The sequence below is a fragment of the Danio aesculapii genome, chromosome 4, assembly GCF_903798145.1.
Source record: "Danio aesculapii chromosome 4, fDanAes4.1, whole genome shotgun sequence".
In the NCBI taxonomy this organism is placed as follows: domain Eukaryota; kingdom Metazoa; phylum Chordata; class Actinopteri; order Cypriniformes; family Danionidae; genus Danio; species Danio aesculapii.
The window spans coordinates 9,602,668-9,623,556 of record NC_079438.1 but is presented as its reverse complement, the minus strand read 5'-3'; the positions used below and the strand labels follow the sequence as shown (position 1 = coordinate 9,623,556).

General features: G+C 39.0%; 1 protein-coding gene and 1 non-coding gene across 2 annotated transcripts; one reads left to right on the top strand and one right to left on the bottom strand.

Moving 5' to 3' along the window:
- Window positions 1–2,208: 2,208 nt before the first annotated feature.
- On the bottom strand, window positions 2,209–2,280 carry trnap-ugg (transfer RNA proline (anticodon UGG)). Its single transcript has one exon. It is a non-coding gene; the product is annotated as a tRNA-Pro (tRNA).
- A 14,169-nt stretch (window positions 2,281–16,449) lies between these two features.
- LOC130222053 (uncharacterized) lies at window positions 16,450–20,491 on the top strand. The gene is made up of 10 exons (XM_056454678.1): window positions 16,450–16,794; window positions 16,908–17,087; window positions 17,195–17,342; window positions 17,446–17,603; window positions 17,709–18,075; window positions 18,151–18,243; window positions 18,328–18,476; window positions 18,557–18,763; window positions 18,858–19,066; window positions 19,147–20,491. Exons 1-10 carry the CDS (start codon window positions 16,550–16,552, stop codon window positions 19,758–19,760), a joined length of 2,370 nt encoding a protein of 789 aa, XP_056310653.1. The 5' UTR covers window positions 16,450–16,549; the 3' UTR covers window positions 19,761–20,491.
- Window positions 20,492–20,889: the final 398 nt, after the last annotated feature.

Here is a 20,889-nt window from a genome sequence, read left to right as displayed (position 1 = left end):
TCAAACTTAAAGACAGTGCTCCCCAAATTCCATCAAAACATTTTCTGCCACACAAGGGGAAACAAAACTTTAGACCAAGTTTACACAAACATGGCTGAAGCATATGCTGTGACCCCCTCCCCCACTTGGGTCAATCAGATCACCTTTCTTTGTTTCTCACCCCCAAGTACTCACCCATCGTCAACCGTGTGAAGCCATCAGTAAGGACCATCAAAGTGTGGCCAGTGGGGGGTGGACTCCACACTCCAGGACAGGTTTGAACACAAAGACTGGAGTATGTTTGCTTCCCAGGCCACATGTGGCTTTCACACAGACATTGACAGTTACACTTCCTCTGTTCTGGAATATATCAACACCACCATAGACAGTGTTACAACCCAGAAACAGATCACCACATACCCAAATCAAAAGCCATGGATGAACAAGGAGGTGCGCCTCCTGCTGAAGGCACGCAACACTGCCTTCAGATCAGGGGATGCACAGGCCTACAGCACTTCCAGGGCTAATCTGAAGAGGGGCATCAAAAAAGCCAAGCACTGCTACAAGCTAAAGCTAGAGGAACACTTTTCCAACTCTGATCCTCGGCGCATGTGGCAGGGCATCCAGGCCATCAGCAACTACAAACCCAGCCAGTCCACCCCCACAGCCACAAATGTCTCCTTCCTGAACGAGCTAAATGACTTTTATGCCCGCTTTGAAAGAGACAATACAGAACTCTACACCAGGAACACTACCTCAACCGACCACTCAACTATCACACTCACCTCCTCAGAAGTCTACACCTCACTGAGTCGGATCAATGTGCGTAAGGCTGCTGGACCAGACGGTATTCCTGGGCACGTCCTCAAAGCATGTGCAGAACAGCTCGCTGGGGTATTCACAGACATTTTCAACCTGTCGCTTAACCTAGCAACTGTGCCAACATGCTTTAAAACCACCTCTATTGTGCCAGTGCCGAAACACTCCAGCCCAACATGCCTGAATGACTACCGCCCTGTAGCACTCACACCCATCATCATGAAGTGCTTCGAGCGGTTGGTCCTGGCACATCTGAAAGACTCTCTGCCATCCACACTGGACCCACATCAGTTTGCCTACCGTGGCAACAGGAGCACAGAAGATGCCGTCTCCATAGCACTGCACTCTGTCCTCACACACCTGGACAATAAAAACACTTATGCACGAATGCTGTTTGTTGACTTCAGCTCAGCATTCAACACTGTCATACCCTCTAAGTTACTGATCAAACTCAGAGACCTAGATATATCAACGCGTCTCTCTGCAACTGGGTTATGGACTTTCTGACTAACAGACCTCAGAATGTTAGATCAGGCCACATCTGCTCCACCACCGTCACACTCAACACTGGTGTATCACAGGGCTGCGTGCTGAGCCCCTTCCTCTACTCCCTTTTTACAATCGACTGTAGGCCTGTGAACAGATCCAACACCATCATCAAATTTGCAGATGACACCACAGTGATTGGTCTAATCAGCAATAATGATGAGACTGCCTACAGGGAGGAGATACAGCATCTGGCCACCTGGTGCACCGACAATAATCTGCTCCTTAACACCAGCAAGACCAAGGAGCTCATTGTGGACTTCAGGAAGGGACGAACAGGCTTGCATGATCCCATCCACATTAATGGGATGGCCGTTGAGCCTGTCTCATCCTTCAAGTTCCTGGGGACCCACATCTCTAAGGACCTTTCCTGGACCACCAACACCTCCAGCCTGGTCAAGAAGGCTCACCAGCGCCTATTCTTTTTGAGGCAACTAAAGAAAAACCAGCTTTCATCAGCCGTCTTGGTGAATTTCTACCAATGCACAATAGAAAGCATCCTGACCAACTGCGTCACAGTCTGGTATGGAAGTTGCTCTGTTGCTGAGCGTAAGGCACTGCAGCGGGTGGTGAAAACTGCCCAACGCATCACAGGGACTACACTGCCAGCCATAGAGGACATCCAGAAGCAACACTGTCTGCACCGAGCACGCAGTATTCTTAAGAACACCTCTCACCCTGCTCACAGACTGTTTTCTCTCCTGCCTAACAACCGAATCATTGCCGCTCCTTTTTTTGTCTGTATAATTGTAAATGTTAGACTAATTTAGATGAGAAGTCCACTAAATAAAGTCAGAGATGCTACAATTAACATAGAAACACCGTAGTTAACACAGCACCGCTGCATTTTATATGACAGCTGTAGGGCTCGTCAGGGATTTGAACCCGGGACCTCTCGCACCCAAAGCGAGAATCATACCCCTAGACCAACGAGCCCTGTAGAAGCAGTCTGCAGTGACACAAAAAATTCTGTGAGACCGATCCAATCTACTCTTTGTTCATGTTGTTTTTGTTACGTGTGTCAGCAACTCCCTGGAGGCATATTACAGTTCACAGGCAGTATAAACAGTCCAGTGGCCTAATGGACAAGGCACCAGCCTTCGAAGCTGGGGATTGTGGGTTTAAAGTACCAACTGGGTTGTCTTTGATGCAGTTCCTGTTAAGTTGACTGTGCAAGACAATCCAATGTTACCTTTAAAAAGCTAGGTTCATACCCTTAGGTCAAAATGACATGACAATGGAAAACTCCTCATAGAAGCTGTTTTGTCATTAGGTGTCCTAAAGTACTGTTTTCTGAGGTACAAGAACTTCCTGAGCCATACATCAGATATGACTAACGCTAGTGTTGACCCATTGGCCTAATGGATAAGGCATCAGCCTTCAAAGCTGGGGATTGTGGGTTCAAGTCCCATCTGTGTTGTCTTGGTTGGGTTACATTTAAAATATGTGAAACAATTCCAACTGGTCTTCTCAAAACTTAGGCGTGATGATCTGAGGACAATAGTTAGCTTTGAATTCTCAGACTTGCTGCACACTTCAAATAAGATTCATCCAATCTTGCTTGAATCTCACTGTCACGTTACAAACCTAAATGGTTCCGCTAAGCTTTGGTAATGGAGATCTTGACTTCAAGTACCCTGTGGCTTTCAACTAATGGTCTCATGTTAGGTGGATGATGATGAAATGCAAACAAGAAAATAGCTGCAGAAAGGTTGTGATTTCAAGTTAATGAGAGTGGCCTTGTCTGGAATTTGAAACTCAAGACCAGTCACACCATACGCGAGAACCATACCCCAGGACCAATGAGACACGAATGTGGATGATTGCACAAAGAAAATGTTTGTCCATTAGTTGCACACATCTTTTTTGACGGAATGCAAACTGGCATCGAGATCCTAAAGTGCAGTTTTCCATGCGTTGGCATCTTGTTGAAGGCATACAAAAGATCCATGTCAAATGATTGGCGAAATGGCCCAGTGGCCTAACGGATAAGGCATCAGCCTCTGGGGCTTGGGATTGTTGGTTCAAGTCCCATCTGGGTTGTCTTTGACGGTCTCACTTCATATTAGGAGCAATGTTTGGTGGATGAAACATGGTAGCTGTGAAAACCTTCTTGACATGTGTTTGCATGTCATTAACTTCCTGCATTGCCATGCATATTACCTATTATGACTAAAAGGGTAACGAGATACCTAACGCGAAAGGCCATTTTGAATCCTGCATGGTGCCTACAGAGAAGAGACTGTGTACAAACACAAAAATGGTGCTTACATATAAAGCTGGTGGGTTGTTCAAGATCCATAAACAAATCTAACAACCGAATCATTGCCGCTCCTTTTTTTGTCTGTATAATTGTACATGTTAGACTGATTTAGATCAGAAGTCCACTTACAGAAGTTCATTAACTAAAGTCACAGCAAAAGCTGCTACAATTAACATAGAAGCATCAGAGTTAGCACAGCACCGCTGCATTTTCTATGACAGTCGTAGGGCTCATCTGGGATTTGAACCCTGGACCTCTCACACCCAAAGCGAGAATCATACCTCTAGACCAACGAGCCCTGTAGAAGCAGTCTGTAGTGCCACATAAAATTCTGTGAGACCGATCCACTCTACTCTTTGTTCATGTTGTTTTTGTTACGTGTGTCAGCAACTCCCTGGAGGCATATTACAGTTCACAGGCAGTATAAAACAGTCCAGTGGCCTAATGGATAAGGCACCAGCCTTCGAAGTTGGGGATTGTGGGTTTAAAGTACCAACTGGGTTGTCTTTGATGCAGTTCCTTTTAAGTTGACTTAAGTTGACAATAGTTAGCTTTGAATTCTCAGACTTGCTGCACACTTCATTCATGTTGTTTTTGTTACGTGTGTCAGCAACTCCTAGGAGGCATAATACAGTTCACAGGCAGTAAAAAACAGCCCAGGAACCACTGGCTGTGCGCTCAGGTTCAAGTGTTTAATTCTCTGGCGCTATGTCCGAGTGATACAGTAACACCGACAAAGCGCCGCATCAATCTTTTTGCACCACAGTTCACGCAGCGTAGCAGTGGCACTGGCAGCCTTCAGGCACCAGCTGAAACGCAGGTCTGTGCTGTGATGAGAAAGTGTTGTCGGGGGGGGGTAAGGGAGATCTTGACTTCAAGTACCTCGTGGCTTTCAACTAATGGTCTCTTATTAGGTGGATGATGATGAAATGCAAACAAGAAAATAGCTGCAGAAAGGTTGTGATTTCAAGTTAATGAGAGTGGCCTTGTTTGGAATTTGAAACTCAAGACCAGTCACACCCTACGCGAGAACCATACCCCAGGACCAATGAGACACGAATGTGGATGATTGCACAAAGAAAATGTTTGACCATTAGTTGCACACATCTTTTTTGATGGAATGCAAGCTGGCATCGAGATCCTAAAGTGCAGTTTTCCATGCGTTGGCATCTTGTTGAAGGCATACAAAAGATCCATGACAAATGATTGGCGAAATGGCCCAGTGGCCTAATGGATAAGGCATCAACCTCCGGGGCTTGGGATTGTTGGTTCAAGTCCCATCTGGGTTGTCTTTGAAGGTCTCACTTCAATTTGGGAGCAATGTTTGGTGGATGAAACACGGTAGCTGTGAAAACCTTCTTGAGATGTGTTTGCATGTTATTAAATTTCTGCATTGCCATGCATATTACCTATTATGACTAAAAGGGTAACGAGATACCTAACGCGAAGGGTCATTTTGAATCCTGCATGGTGCCTACAGAGAAGAGACTGTGTACAAAGACAAAAATGGTGCTTACATATAAAGCTGGTGGGTTGTTCAAGATCCATAAACAAATCTAACAACCTAATCATTGCCGCTCCTTTTTTTGTCTGTATAATTGTACATGTTAGACTGCTTAGATCAGAAGTCCACTAAATGTTCATTAACTAAAGTCACAGCAAAAGCTGCTACAATTGACATAGAAATATCATAGGTAACACAGCTCCGCCTCTTTTTTGATGACTGATGTAGGGCTCATCCGGGATTTGAACCTGGGACCTCTCGCACCAGAAGTGAGAATTATACCCCTAGACCAACGAGCCCTGTAAAAGCAGTCTGCAGTGCCACAAAAAACTCTGTGAGACTGATCCACTCTACTCTTTGTTCATGTTGTTTTTGTTACGTGTGTCAGCATCTCCGTGGAGGCATATTACAGTTCACAGGCAGTATAAAATAGCCCAGTGGCCTAATGGATAAGGCACTAGCCTTCGAAGCTAGGGATTGTGGGTTTAAAGTACCAACTGGGTTGTCTTCAATGCAGTTACTTTTAAGTTGACTGTGCAAGACAGTCCAGTGTTACCTTTAAAAAGCTAGGTTCATACCCTTAGGTCAAAATGACATGACAATGGAAAACTCCTCAGAGAAGCTGTTTTGTCATTAGGTGTACACATCAGATCGTCTGAATGCAACATGGCATAGGGATCCTAAAGTACTGTTTTCTGAGCTACAAGAACTTCCTGAGCCATACATCAGATACGACAAAGGCTAGTATTGGCTCAATGGATAAGGCATCAGCCTTTAAAACTGGGGATTGTTGGTTCAAGTCCCATCTCGGTTCTCTTTGTTGGGTTACATTTAAGTTGTGTGAAACAATTCCGACTGGTCTTCTTAAAACTTGGGCGTGATGATCTGAGGACAATAGTTAGCTTCGAATTCTCAGACTTGCTGCACACTGGCATCGAGGTCCTAAAGTGCAGTTTTCCATGCGTTGGCATCTTATTGAAGGCATACAAAAAATCCATGACAAACGATTGGCGAAATGGCCCAGTGGCCTAATGGATAAGGCATCAGCCTCCAGGGCTTGGGATTGTTGTTGGTTCAAGTCCCATCTGGGTTATCTTTGTTGGGTTACATTTAAGTTGTGTGAAACAATTCCGACTGGTCTTCTCAAAACTTGGACGTGATGATCTGAGGACAATAGTTAGCTTCGATTTCTCAGACTTGCTGCACACTTCAAATAAGATTCATCCAATCTTGCTTGCATCTCACTGTCACGTTACAAACCTAAAAGGTTCCACTAAGCTCTGGTAATGGAGATCTTGACTTCAAGCACCCCATGGCTTTCAACTAATGGTCTCATGTTAGGTGGATGATGATGAAATGTAAACAAGGAAATAGCTGCAGAAAGGTTGTGACTTCAAGTTAATGAGAGTGGCCTTTTCTGGAATTTGAAACTCAAGACCAGTCACAACATATGCGAGAACCATACCCCAGGAGCAATGAGACACGAATGTGGATGATTGCACAAAGAAAATGTTTGTCCATTAGTTGCACACATCTTATTTGACGGAATGCAAACTGGCATCGAGATCCTAAAGTGCAGTTTTCCATACGTTGGCATCTTGTTGAAAGCATACAAGAGAACCATGACAAAAAAATTGGCGAAATGGCCCAGTGATGTAATGAACAAGGCATCAGCTTCTGGAGCTAGTATTGTGGGTTCAAGTCCCATCTTGGTCATTTTTAAAGGTCTCACTTCAAGTTAAGAGCGATGTTTGGTGAATGAAACAGTAGCTGTGAAAACCTTCTTGAGATGTGTTTGCATGTCAATAGGTTCGTTTGAGGTGCGCCTTGCCTTGACTGCAGTATAGATGAGAGCAGGCATCTGTAGTAAGAGGAGGGCTCAAAAAATACATCAGAAGTCAGACACTTCCCAAATCTCGCTGTTTTGGGTTGTTCAGAATCCAAAAACAAATCAAACAACCGAATCATTGCCGCTCCTATTTTTGTCTGTGTAATTGTACATGTTAGACTTATTTAGATCAGAAGTCCACTAAATATTCATTAACTGAAGTCACAGCAAAAGTTGCTACAACTAACACATCAACACAATAGAGAGCACAGCATCACCGCTTTGTCTGCGATAGGTGCAGGGCTCGTCCAGAATTTGAACAGAGGACCTCTCTCACCCTTAGCCAGAATCGTACCCTTAGACCAACGAGCACAGTAAAAGCACTATGCAGTGCCACAAAAAAAATCTCGCTGTTTTGCCGCATTGAAACGTCACCAGTAGCGGAGATCGCGTTTGCGTTTTTTATCGCGGACAACCTCATGAAAAAATACTATTGTTATTTATAGTAAATATTATAGCATTTTTGAACATGCTTTTTTAGTATTGGGTTATGTTTATAGTTGTTGTGATACCAGAGCAACTTTAGAATTTAAACAGGCTATTTTTATAATATGGTTCAAAAACACTATAGTATTCCTATAACTCATTATAGTATTTTTTATTGTGGGAGTGGATGCAATTGAAATATCACTGTTTTTACAAAAAAGATGGACACAATCACAGAAGATGAACAGCTCATTACTTAAAAGGGTGTATTTAAATTATAAATCTGTATATTCAACAAATGTTAAAAGAATGACAAAATAAACAGCTTATACAGCAAGAAAGCTTTCAAGAAATCTCATTTGGCTACATTATAAATTAAGTAGCTATAGCAAGATGCTTTTGAGTGACAAGTCATGACAAATGTTTGACATCAAGAACTTCTTAAGGGGTTTATTATATTGACATGTTTATTAGGCCTATCTGCTTTTACTGCAGCCAGACTCAAATAAACAGCCCAAGACCTTCTTCAGAATAAAAACTATTAGACTGTAGGAAATACTGTTCTTGGTCTAGTAAACATGACTTTTGACTTCACATACATGTGTGAGTGTGTTTTGTTTACTACACCTCTTTCACTTCTCATATGAAACCATACAAAGATGAGGCCTAATGACAAAACACTCTGATTACCTTTGTATGCATGTATGCATATATGTCTGTATTGGATTGACTTTCATGGAATAACGTTGCATAAAAATGACAAAACAAAATTCACACAAACATACAAAAAAGTGAAAATGACAACAAACAGGACTTTAAACTAAGAGAGAAATCAAATACAGCACAATCACATCCTAATGACTTATTAGTAACATTAGTTATATTAGGTCACGTTATGTTTTTACAAAGATGTGTTTTGTTTTTGTTTGCGTGTAAATCTAAATAAATAACCATATGTAATGCTCTTTATGACTTTTTTTTAATTATCAATGAAAATACAAAAAAGGTATTCAACAAAGCCAGGTATAAACCTCAGTAAAAACAAGATAGAGAATAAAGTGTAGTTTGTCAGTCTTATCTAATGAGCATTCAGCTGTGTCATCAGCCAGTCGTTTCCCATCATGCTTTTGATGAGCGCAGTCTTTGGAGAGCAACTGCTGCCGACTGCTCAATCCGAGGTACTCGCCTAGCCCTCACAAGACTTTTTTTGGCGCACGTCAGCGTGACATCAGAGCGAGGCGAAGGCAACTCGGACAAATTTCTAACAGGCATGCATCTTGCGCTGATCACCGGTGATCGATTGTGCGCAGATTTTGGCTATCTCAAACGAGCCTAAACCTTTCTCCAGTCGAATCACAGTGCAGAAGCGGCGCAGCCTTATGGCGTCACGCGTCAAGCCAAAATAAAAGTCTTTTTTGCCACTTACTGTTGCAGTCATGACTTATTGATACATTTCTCCCTCGTTTTCCACCTTCTCACAGACACAGACACACATATGTTCAGCATTTAGAGTTGATCAAAACCTTTACTCTAAACATTTTAAAGACAATTAAAAAAACTTTTTAATCCACTAAGACTCAGTATTTAAAGCAGATAATCCCAACATTCTAAAAGGTATAACAAATAATCTAATGGGTGTTTTGAGCTGAAACTTTACAGACACATTCTGCATACAGAAAAATTAAATAAGTGCACTTTAAGTAAAAATTACCCATTACTACCACATTTTTTAGTTTCACTAGCTGGGTCATTATCACTATAAAGTGCCTTTGATGTCCCACAAGATTGAATCAGTCCTATATGAACATAATGTGCAATAATGAAACTCTAAGTTTTGATATAATTGGTTAAACCTTTACACACATGCAGGTAGAATTATACGTGTTTTGAAATATGTTTTGGTCTGTTTTTGCCAAATTCTTTCATTGAATAGATGTGATTTTGCCATGTCCCACACACTGCTCAGACAACTTAAGTGAGTCTAAAAAAATAGGTAAATTAGATCAAATTAAAAAAAAAAAATTTTTTTATATTCTTATTGTCTTTAACAAGTTATTTTAAAGAGAAGTCATTTTAATAACTTTTATTCTGTTTTAATAATATCATTAATCATTTTGCACATGTCCTTAAAATTGTTGTCCACCCTGTCATAATGTTGTAAATGCCCCTTTAAGATGTACTCTCATATACTCATTAGCATCCCCCTGCCCATTTTGCTTTTCTTCAGAGGAGGTTAAAACATCTGCTGTGCACACAGTAAATATCTACACTAATGTTTCCTATTTTTCCTCATGTTGTGTTTGAAACTGAATGTTGTCAAGCTTAACATGGCCACCCTGTCAGAGTGAAATATTAATTAATATAAACTTAAAATTAAAAATAAAGCTTTTAAACTGAGTACAAAGAGCTTAAATAGGGAAACACTTTACCAGCTGCAGGTGCTACATGTGTTGAATAAATGCTATCTTTAGCCAAAAATGTCCTCCTTGTCATTGTCCACCCTGTCACAAATCCTTCCTAGACAGGGTGGACATACATGCATTGTTATTGACACTTTATTTTCTTTAATATTTTATTGTTAATTAGTTCATGTTTTTTTATGTCACAACACTTATACACACACATACACTGCAGGAGTAGATGCAATATGAGTCGTGGACAATACAAACCTTTTGGCAATATCTGTCTCAGTCTATATTTAGGATATCCTTTTAAAGTCCATATAATGGATCTCACTGACTGTTTGAAATAAAACTACAGCCCTAAGTATTTGAACAATTATGTGAACATCTGTAATCTAATTATTTACCTTATTCTGAAAAAAAAAAAAAAAAAAAAAAACAGTATTAAGGTGTTTAGCTTGAGTTGTCTCCCACATTCCGTTCATTCCTCTAATACAGTGGTTCTCAAACTTTTAAACCCGCGACCCCCATTGTAAGATCGTCAAGAACTCGCGACCCCCCACTACCAAAGCATATACAAACAATAAAAATAGCTTTTTTTTAAGCTGTTCACAATATTTTTAACTATATTTACTATAGATTACAGGGCTCGAAATTAACATTTTTGCTTGGTAACACTGGTGCTTCTAACTTTAAAAATGTAGACGCACCAGCCAAAATTTAGTGGCTCCCACCAATTATCGCACTGTTACTACAAGTTTTATAAACAGATTTATTGCATTTGAAAATCAACACTAATCAAAACTAACAAGCAAAAAAATAAATATGCATGCGTGAGGAAAATATGTCTTAATGAAATCCCGTTATCACAAGAAAAGACATTTTTATAACATAATTGAGGGACCAAAAGATACACGGACGGATATCCCAAAAGATATCCCACAGACTTTACAGTGAATGCTAGTTATTTTCATAGCAGACTTGAAGCCAATGGAGGTCTTTTATCCACTCTTCAATAAGTACAGCTGGTGGATTAACATTCAGCACATGATCAGTAATCAGATTTGCCAATATTTGTAGCTTTAGGTGTTTCTAAGACAAAATCTGTCAGTGTTGTTTTCATTCTCTCGTCTTCAGCGCTTTACATTTTCGCGGTTGTAGCTCCCGTCATCTGAAGACAGGAGGCGTTGACTGAGTGATTGACAGCTGATTTTAACCAATCATTCGTGTTCAGTTCTTAGAGCAGTGGGCCAATAAGAAGAGCGCGAAGGCGGGGCAAGCGTTGAAGGCTTTGTTTACTGCGGCAAGTTGACATGACAACAGTTTTAAACTGTTCCTGAGCGCTGCGTTCCAAGTACAAAGATGCATTCTGCCCGAATGTGTCCTAAATACTTTATGAATCAGTAATATCTTTTTAAAAATCTGAAAATATTAGCTTTCACTTGTAATACTGAAAAATATTTATTATAATCACTGAAAATTACACAATTTTTAAATAACTCTCGCGACCCCTTGAAATTATTCTGCGACCCCCGCAGGGGTCGCGACCCCCAGTTTGGGAACCACTGCTCTAATACAGTGTACAATGTAAAGATTTACATTCATTAGCAAATTTAGTTTAACTTGAAGGACAATAATAGTTAATTTTACCATTAATTTGCATATTGATAAAACCTAATTGATAACAGAAGTGGCTCAGTGGTTTGCAGTATTAGTGAAAACAGAAGTTGAATTCTTGAAAACTTTTACAACCTTTTTATATTAACTTTTTAATATTTCTTTAATAATAATACCCTGTCATCTTGTTTTCCAAAGTCATGTTCAACTTTTATGAAAATGAACAAATTATTTATAACCTCAGCAAAACATCTTGTGTGATTTCTTAATTAACCAATAAGGGCCAGTTAATACTGTCTGAAATCTTGACAAAATATTTTAGATCTTGGATTTTATTTAGAAAAGTATGTGCACTGATTGCATATTTTATTGGAAAATTAATGTTTTGTCCTTCATTTCATTATTATAAATAGAATTTTCTTAAAAAGTTGGGTTGGTAAAGGGACACATGACCTTTCTGAAAATATACATGTTATAATCACACTGCAATGAAAATATACTTATACTACTTTGAATTTGTTCATGACAGGATTGACACAATTTGAGGTTTGTTTCCTGATTTTCTGCTTGCAGATTATTTGTAAAAAGTGCAGGAGCTTGACCAACATTCATTTCTTACAGCATAAGGTCTAATTAATACAACAACTATGTGGTTAAATAAAAAATCTCTACCTTTTTTTAATTTTTTTTTTATTTTGGTGTCTCAAAGGCACTTTATAGTGATAATGACCCTAAAAACGTTTTTCAAAATTGTCTTAAAAATGTTTAGATTAAATCTTTTGATCAACTTTAAAAACTGAATATCTGTGTCTGTGAGAAATAGCAGATCTGTTGTGTAAAGTGGGAAACGAGGGAGAAATGTATTTGATGATTGATGTAAGTCATAACTGCAAGTGGCAAAAAAGCTAAACAAAAAGGACTTTTATTTTGGCGTGGCGTGTGACGTCATAAGGCTGCGCTGCTCCCGCGATGTGATTCAAGTGGAGAAAGGTTTGTTTTAAAGCTTTTACAGATATAAAGCGATTTATTAAAGTTTCTAGTTTTCCCTCCGGTTCAAAATATGTACCTGTTGTTGACAATATTATTTACCCTTTATACAACGTAATACTATTTTACTCACAGTAGAGCTTTTATTTGTAAACAATATTCAAAGTAGTGTAAAACATTAAGGTGCATATACGCTGTGCAAACAAAAATATAAAGGTGAATTTAAAAAAGAGTGCACACAGAGCAAAACACAATAGCACATTGGATATGACTGGACTGGTCTACTTTTTTCCAACCGTCCACTAAAAACACCATCATGTACCACTTCAGCAACTTGTCATGTTCTCAATTTGAATGCTTCTGACTGGACCCCCTTTTCCTGGATTTCACATCTCCTGGCAAAGCAAAATCAACATGGGTGTTTAACAGTGAAACTCTCCTGTAATCCAGCCAATGGAATGAGCACCTAGATTATCAGATGACACGATAAGTATATTTCTTTTTACACAATCTCCTAACTGTTCAGTGTATAGACTAGGTTTTTCAAGAGTTTCAAAGTCTTGAACAAATGGGTGCAAGACCACCATGCTGTTTTACAGTGCTAGCCCTTATTACTTTTGTTTGCAGTGGTGGGTTATTGGGTTACTGTGGGTTATTGTCTTTGCAGTGGTGGGTTATTGTCTTTGCAGTGGTGCAAAGTCTTGGAACACAAACAATGAAAGACGAACAGGACGATGACCAGACGAGGAATCAGGATGGGTAGAGTACCTGGTCTGTCTGTGACAGCTGTGAACTTAAAAAGGTGTATTCAGTAGTTCACTATAGATCTTCGTTGTCAACTAAAGAGCTTCAAGTCAATTTAATTAAAGGCCAATCTGCACTGTTTTTAGATAAACTGAGAATCTAATATTTCTACTTAAAATAAAGATCATTGTTATTCCATTATTCTGAATAATCTCTCTATTTCTAATTATATTATCAAGTATTTTCAATGAATTAAAGTCAGTTTGAATGAACAATTCAGTAACTAAGTAGTTTTTACTGTAATTTAATTTACTTTTTAAAGCAGAAATAACAATATGGTGTGTAAAGACTGATAAAGCCTTTTAGTAAATCTCTTACATTGATTTTCAAATCTTCATCTGTTTTGTGAACATCAGTGTGTAGTAAAGGAGTCTTTGATAAAAATGAAAGTTCTAAATGATAGCTTTTATTGGCAATATTTTTTTACATTGTAAGTACATGTACAAATAAAAGCTATTATTTTCAACTCTCTTTTTAATAATATGTAAGAATCATTGTTAGTGATTTTGTCTCAATAACATCTGATCATAGTAGAACTGCAGATCTCCATGCTGAAAATACAGCTTTGAATCACAGGAATAAACAACCTTTTAAATGACATTCATTAAGAAAACAGTTTATATTGGCCTCAGTAAGACTGGCTGCCAGTTATTCAGTCAACAATATAAAGGCATAAAGAACCACAGATGCAGTTTAAAGATCTGTAACCTTTTGTCTTTATTTTTATTTTTTTGTAAAACAGTGAAACACAAATAAATCTCTTTTACTCTCATATAAATCGTGTGCGGTGTGTTTTGTCACATAATAATGTTCTCCTGATGAATTCAGCCATCATGAATGAGCAGTTATACAAAGCAAAACTATTCTTTAACAGAAAAGTCATTACATTTATCGTATCAGTCAACATTAATGGTGCTTATAGGGTATTACGCTTGATGGAAATGTCTAAACTGTTAGTACATTTTTACACTGTTTATTTCAAAATGAAAGTGAAACTGAAAGCAACACTTTTCTGCAACCGATATAAACCAGCAGATGGCGCTTGAACACCACAGAAACTCAATTCCATTTATTATGTGCCACACATCTTGCCATTTCCTTTTATCCAGCCATACCTCAAATATTCTCCAGTGCATTTATAATCTTCTAAGACTACGACACAGTTATTTAAAATGGTAAATTAACTTAAAAATATTCTGTGGCGTTATTCTAAAAAGTGTAAAATTCAGTAAATGACTAAATGCCTCTTAACTTATTTGCATAAGTTAAACCTAACCCTAACACATACATACATACATACACAAAACACAGGAGTAATTGTATTAGCCTCAACCAACAGGTCAATAAAACAGAACAGTTTTTTAATGTTTTTTTTTTTTTTTATAAAATTCTGGCAGTAATTTAGGAAAGCTTGCATTTGACTATTACCACCAAAGCACCAATGGTTTAGAACAATAACTTTCTAACGAGACCATTCATATATCCACAGCAAAACAAATTAGGCGTTAACACCCACTCCAGACATTATGAGTTCAGATCAGTATTCATGTTAGAAGAACAAGTTGCTAATGAGACTATTCATACCTCCATCACCCAGCAACATTAGCTAATTAATAACATTAACACCCACTCCAGCCAACAATTGAGAGTTTAGATCAGTATTCATGTAAGAACAAAATATGTTTCAATAAAATGTGTACAGTATATATGTATATTATTACAAATATATTTTGTTCTTACATGTAACAATACAATCAGCATTCAAGCAGCGTACATACAAAGCACTTCACTTTAAAAGATTGAACTTAAAATGGCAAATAACTCAGGAAACCAATTCTTCAAGAGTCCAGGTCCACTCGAGAGGTCTCCATGACATCTGACCTGGCTGGGTAGATCCTGAGGAAACAAATCATTTGGCATACAGAAAAACAATCATGCACATATTACTCCAGATTTACTCTAAAGAGGGATAACACGATGGTCATCATATGATCTAGGCTCTTAACCATTCAACTGTATTAATAATCATAAGACATAGAAAAGGATATGTGTTCCTCCACCCTGGAGCAGACATCTATCAGAAAATCAGATATTCTATTTTATTTATTGTATCTATTATCAAACTAAGTGTAAATCTACTCTAAAATGTGTTACAAGTCTCTCTTTTTGTTTTTTTTTTATTTGGTGAATTTCAAGACCCTAACACATACTCTTATAATTATATTCTTCATCAGTAATCACTATTCACTGTAAGATGTTCATATCTTCATCTTGCTCTCTCAGGAGGCTTCAACAACACTATCTTACAAAGCAAATGAATAAACAATTGTATGGTCTAGCTTTTTATCTTTGCACTTAATTGTTGTCTTATTTAAAACACACACACAACCATATTATATATAAATATATATTTACTTCAGGTTTTGTCTTTGAATGGAAACTAAACAACCGACTGTCATTTAACTTTATTTTGTCCTTGTACTGTCCTTTTTGTTTTGTTGTTGTTTTCTGTTTCGTATGTATATTTTTACATAAATTGTGTATTTTTAAAAATAGATTTTCCTTGTATGTGTACTGTTTCAAACTTGAACACAATATACTTCCCTGCATCTGTGTGGTGAAATATAAAACTACTCAAAGTCAAAACAAACACAATATATATTTTAAATACACTGAAACACATGCCTAAATAGGTTGTTGTATCTGTGTTTTACAGTTGTTTCTGCCCCTGTTGGGCCATTAACACCTGGGGATGAGCAGACTGGGCTGCTGTTGGATGCTGCGTCCTGATAGGCCGTTGACCTGCTGCCAGCTCAGGTAAAAGAGGCCCATCTCATCTCAGTCGTTGTACAGTTGTGTCACTTTCAGCTACAACTTGTTGCTTTTGACCGGTGGACAGAACTCACTTTTCAACATCAGAAATGGCTTCTGAAAAGTAAGTAGATTTAGTCAGTGTACCTTATGCAGCAGTCCTGTTAAACTCCGTTTATCTTGCATCATTTTGTCAGTGAGGTTAGCTAAATTTGTGGAAGTCAAGACCAGAGTCTTTATCATTAAATTTAGAAAACCTCTGAAGTGGACAGATGTTTCTGAGAGGAGAGCACAGTTTGTATACTAATTGTGGTGTCATTTGATATTAACTTGAAATCCTAATGGCAATATTGGCATATTAATATGAAATTAAGTTTTGTTTTAAAACTCTAATCAAAATTTCTTGCACACTTTATGTTTGTTTGTGTGCTCGTTCCTTTGTTCTTTTGGACCCCGGACCCCAAACCTTCACAAAGCTGCTCTTTGTCTCTTTATTCTATAACATGTTTTATTATCCACACAGATCCTTTCACAGCAGGATGTTTTTCCTCTGCCCTGTGTGCAAAAAGGCTCCTCACTCTCTTCCTGGGCATCTCAGGGAGGTGTGTATGAGGAACAGCACAAAGGCAGAGATCCAGGCAGTCGTCATAGAGGCCAAGAAGGAGTTGTCAGAATTCTGTCACAGAGGACGTTTCTGGGAGTTTGGAAAAATTCGTGACATATTGGACTCTACTAATCCTCTGGCCAGGTTTGTAACTTCTCTGATTTGATGTATTTGGCTTTAAATCAAACATCTACACACAAATAAATCTTCATTTTTGGTATTGTTTATTTGACCTTATTTTATGTTCCTTGTTTTAGGATGATTGCGGAGATGCAGTCAAGGGGGTTGGTGATTAATAACTTACCTTCACTCCTCCCGGAACCAGCTCAATCGACTACATCTTCTGTGTCTCAAAGCTCTGGAGAAGGTGCAGAAGGTCCAGTTGAGCCTCCAAATGAGCCCTTATCTGACGAGAGCTCTGGAGAGTACTATCAGAGGTACAGTTTAACATCGGCATTCACAAAAAATAAATGTACACTGTGGATATGATTTCTCTTTAATGTACGTCGTTTTAATCACCTGCTGTTTATTGTTTTTATTTCAGCACTGTTGGACTGAAGTGGACCTCTTCTGTGAGGGTGGAAATGGTCAAAAAAGGCTTATACAATAAGCACTCCATTGACCACCCCCTTCTAGCAGGATTTAATAAGGACCTGCACATTGACCTAGGACATAAAAACAGCAAACAAGTAGTAAGTTAATTAAATGAGTGAAGGTATACATGCAAAAAAAATGTACATGCAGGTCTTGTTTTATGCACTAGAGTTTATTTAATTGTGAAATGTGTCATTTCAGGTGGAAACAGTGTCCAGGTTCTTACATTACATGGACCCCACTGAGCCAAACTTGATGTTTGTTCGTCAGGTGGAGAAAGTGCGAGAGTACTTTAACATCTTGTCAGATACAAAGCTCTCAAAATGGACAGTGTTCAACTACTGGAAGAGTCTCAAGAGGTCGGTAATGTGGAACAACCACAAGTTTGCCATGTACGTGTTAACTAATAATGTCAGCTGTGCTGTGTTCTGACTGTAACAACCTAATTTTGATCTCTTCTCAAGGTTCATGAAATACATTATTACCTCCACAGACATTCGCCACAACAATCCATCTCTGTTCCAGGACTGTGAGAGTTTTTTGGATGTGCTGTATGAAATAGAGAGTGCTATGTCCAAAAAAGTGAGCATGGAGGTCACAGGGAAAAAGTCAGAGCTTGGGAATGGCAAAGAAATTTTGCCAAAGGACTGCCTTGCTGTTTTGGAGGCTGCATTCAAAGATTTCCAGGCCGTGATATGTAAAATGCAGGATCCAGGAGCCATCACAGGGGACTGTTTGACTAAAAATGAACGGCTGCTCGTACTGTACTACCTGGAGGCTATTATCATGCTGAAGCTACTTCAGCGACCTAGTGTAGTGACACAGATGACTGTAAGTGTTTGTTTTTCCCTTTCTTCTCTTCTTTCGTCCTATGCTTCATCAATGTGCAAAACTGTCTGTTTGCAGGTTGAGGATTGGGAGGGGAGAAGCCGGATAGAGAATGGTGTCTGTGTTGCAGTGAAGGAGCACAAAGTATTGTTGTCACATGAACAGGAACTTGTAAGTTTATATTGTACTTTAAATTAACAGCAATAAATATATTGTGGTAAAGTCATACTTATTTTTGACCCTTTCTCTAACTAGTGGTTTGACTTGTACTTCAATGAGGTGCGGCCAGTAATGCTGCAAGAAAACCGCACCGGCGACGATGTGGCAGTTGATTCATTTTTTGTATCAAGTAGTGGGAGATCGATTTATAACCCCTCCAATGACTTAAAAAGACTACATGACAAGTAAGCAACATTACACCTGTCTTTAACTCTACATGTTCATCCGTCCAATTTTTGCATTCTTACGTTGCCTTGTGTTTCAGATACAGTCTCCCTAGTGTGACCTTTGGCGATGCCCAGAGAGCGTTTGAGGCAGCAGCACAAAACCTGAAGTCAGAAGTGGAGAGAAATGTGTTGGCACGGCTGTTTGGGCACATGCCAGAAACAGCTGAAAGGAACAACATGAGGAGAACATCTTCAGATGCATTTCTGGCTCTAAGTGTGCTAGATCAGCTTGCTGGAAAAACACGGTAAGAATCTAACAATAATGATCCTTATTCTTAAATTTGCAACCCACAGCTTTGTCTTTCCTTCCTTTAATATTTATTTTTTGTGATCTTATAGACAAAGGTCCAGTAGAGCTTCCAGCCAAGAGACAAGGGTGGACGAAGAGACAGCCTACAAAACTCTTGAGCAGTTCTGTCCAGTGACTCTGGAGGGGCCTCCTCCAAAAAGGGCACGCAGGAATGAGCTGTGTGGCTCAGAACATGAGAGGCACTGCTATGACCGCTGGTGTAGTGAGCAGCTCAAGCTGCGTGAACAGCATGCTCTTGGTGAGTATACAGATGATTAATGACACAAACAGTGAAATTGAGTGAGAATAGCCAAATACTGATGTGTTTTGTGTTTCTAGAACATTTTGCTGGACAGCAGCCATCAGAGTCCAAAATAAACCGCTGGATGGACAAACAAGGGTGGACGTCAAATGTCCCACAGGCTTCAGTGGTTCTGAAGCAGTGGAAGCCTGTTGCCAGGTTGGACTCGGTCATCGACAGCAGCTTTGTGCATAAAATGATTTTGTCTCAACGCTGGAAAGGACTGACTGTCAGACCCGTCCCTGACAAGGGTGATGGTGTTTTCACCAAAAAACCCTTTCAGATTGGGGAGGTTGTCTGTGAATACCACGGCCAGCTGGTTAGCCATGAAGATGGGATGGCAATTGTTTCGACCAGCGGCATTAGACCTGGACATTTGTTTTTTTATAAGAACAAGCAACATGAAGCCATGTGCATTGACGCACATGAAGAAAGTTGCCAGTGCCATCCCATGAAGTTCAATTACGGACGCCTGATACGTCACTCCAGCAAAAGAGCCAATATCCGGCCCAGGCTGTATGACCTTAATGATAGAGACATCATTCTCTTCATTGCCACAAAAGACATTTTGAGTGATGAGGAGTTACTCTATAATTATGGCTCAAAGAGGAGATCTTTTGCTGGGAAAGGGCTGGAATTGGACTGGATGTGAAACAACATCTTTCCATCCCCCATTCTCACCCACTTCTAACATGTCCAACTCCAAGTTTCCACCTGTGGCCATATTCTCTCCTCACTCTCTGGACTCTGGACAACCATCCCTGCTCTTCTCACCCTGAAGGATTCTTCCTGCAATGTCAAGCACCAACACTTCTCTCTAAATAGAGACTTGGTTGTAATAGGCTGAATGAGTGGGTCTTACAAACCACTCACTTTTACTTCCAGAGAACTGTATTTTCTCTTACTGACTTGTCTTTATTCACTCTTTTTTTCTCATAAGTTTCCTTTATGCAATAGTGAGAGTGTGAGTAGGCTACTCCATATTCTCTCCTCTCTCTCTGGATTCTTTGCAACACATGTGGAATTACAGCCTGGTAAGTATGCTGAAGCTGCTCGTAACCCTACCTCCCACGAACCCTTAATTTCATCCACAAGAAAAGCCATGGACCTCACTGCCGAGAATTAACCAGGCATGTTAATTCTTTAAGCAAGCTATAGTATATTCATCCTAGGATTCACCACCATTTTTAATTTAAGACATTACCTATGTTGTCTCTATGTTGTTTGATTAATGTTCAGATTTTGTTCAGTTTTCTGTGGTATACACAGAGACCAGAAAGAGGAACGTCTGGTTGCTGAATGGTCAAACTGTCAAGGCGACACTATATAAATCAAGAGGGTTGGGATTAGATAATGTGCGAAAGACCGTATAAAAGCATGAAGGAGAGCCTTAAAAAGAGCTGAACTGAGGTTACATCTCTTCTGCGCAGAACTTGTACTCTCTAACTTGCATTCAAAATAAAACTTCTTAATTTTCAACTCAGATCTCCGTCAATTTTTGAACATGCAATGGACCATTAGAGTCCTACAGTATGTACTGGAAGTTGTTTATTTTCTTTAGTGTAGTTATTATTTGATATTACTATTATATATAGTCTTCCACTGTACTGTTATTTCACATTCATATTATGCTTTTTAAACTAAATAAAGGTGTAAACACAGACACAGTGTTTAGGATATATTTAACAATAATTCTAACTATTTATTTCATTTAAAAACAAGTAATCCTTTAAAAAAAACACTTTATTATTTAAAACATAAAAAGGTTTTTCAGATAAGTG

Excerpts from the sequence above, each read along its gene's own strand:
- LOC130222053 (XM_056454678.1), top strand. The coding sequence starts at position 16,550 with ATGTTTTATTATCCACACAGATCCTTTCACAGCAGGATGTTTTTCCTC. Across the intron at positions 17,343-17,445 it reads ATAAAAACAGCAAACAAGTA|GTGGAAACAGTGTCCAGGTT; the intron begins GTAAGTTAATTA and ends GTGTCATTTCAG. Across the intron at positions 18,764-18,857 it reads CAGCTTGCTGGAAAAACACG|ACAAAGGTCCAGTAGAGCTT; the intron begins GTAAGAATCTAA and ends GTGATCTTATAG.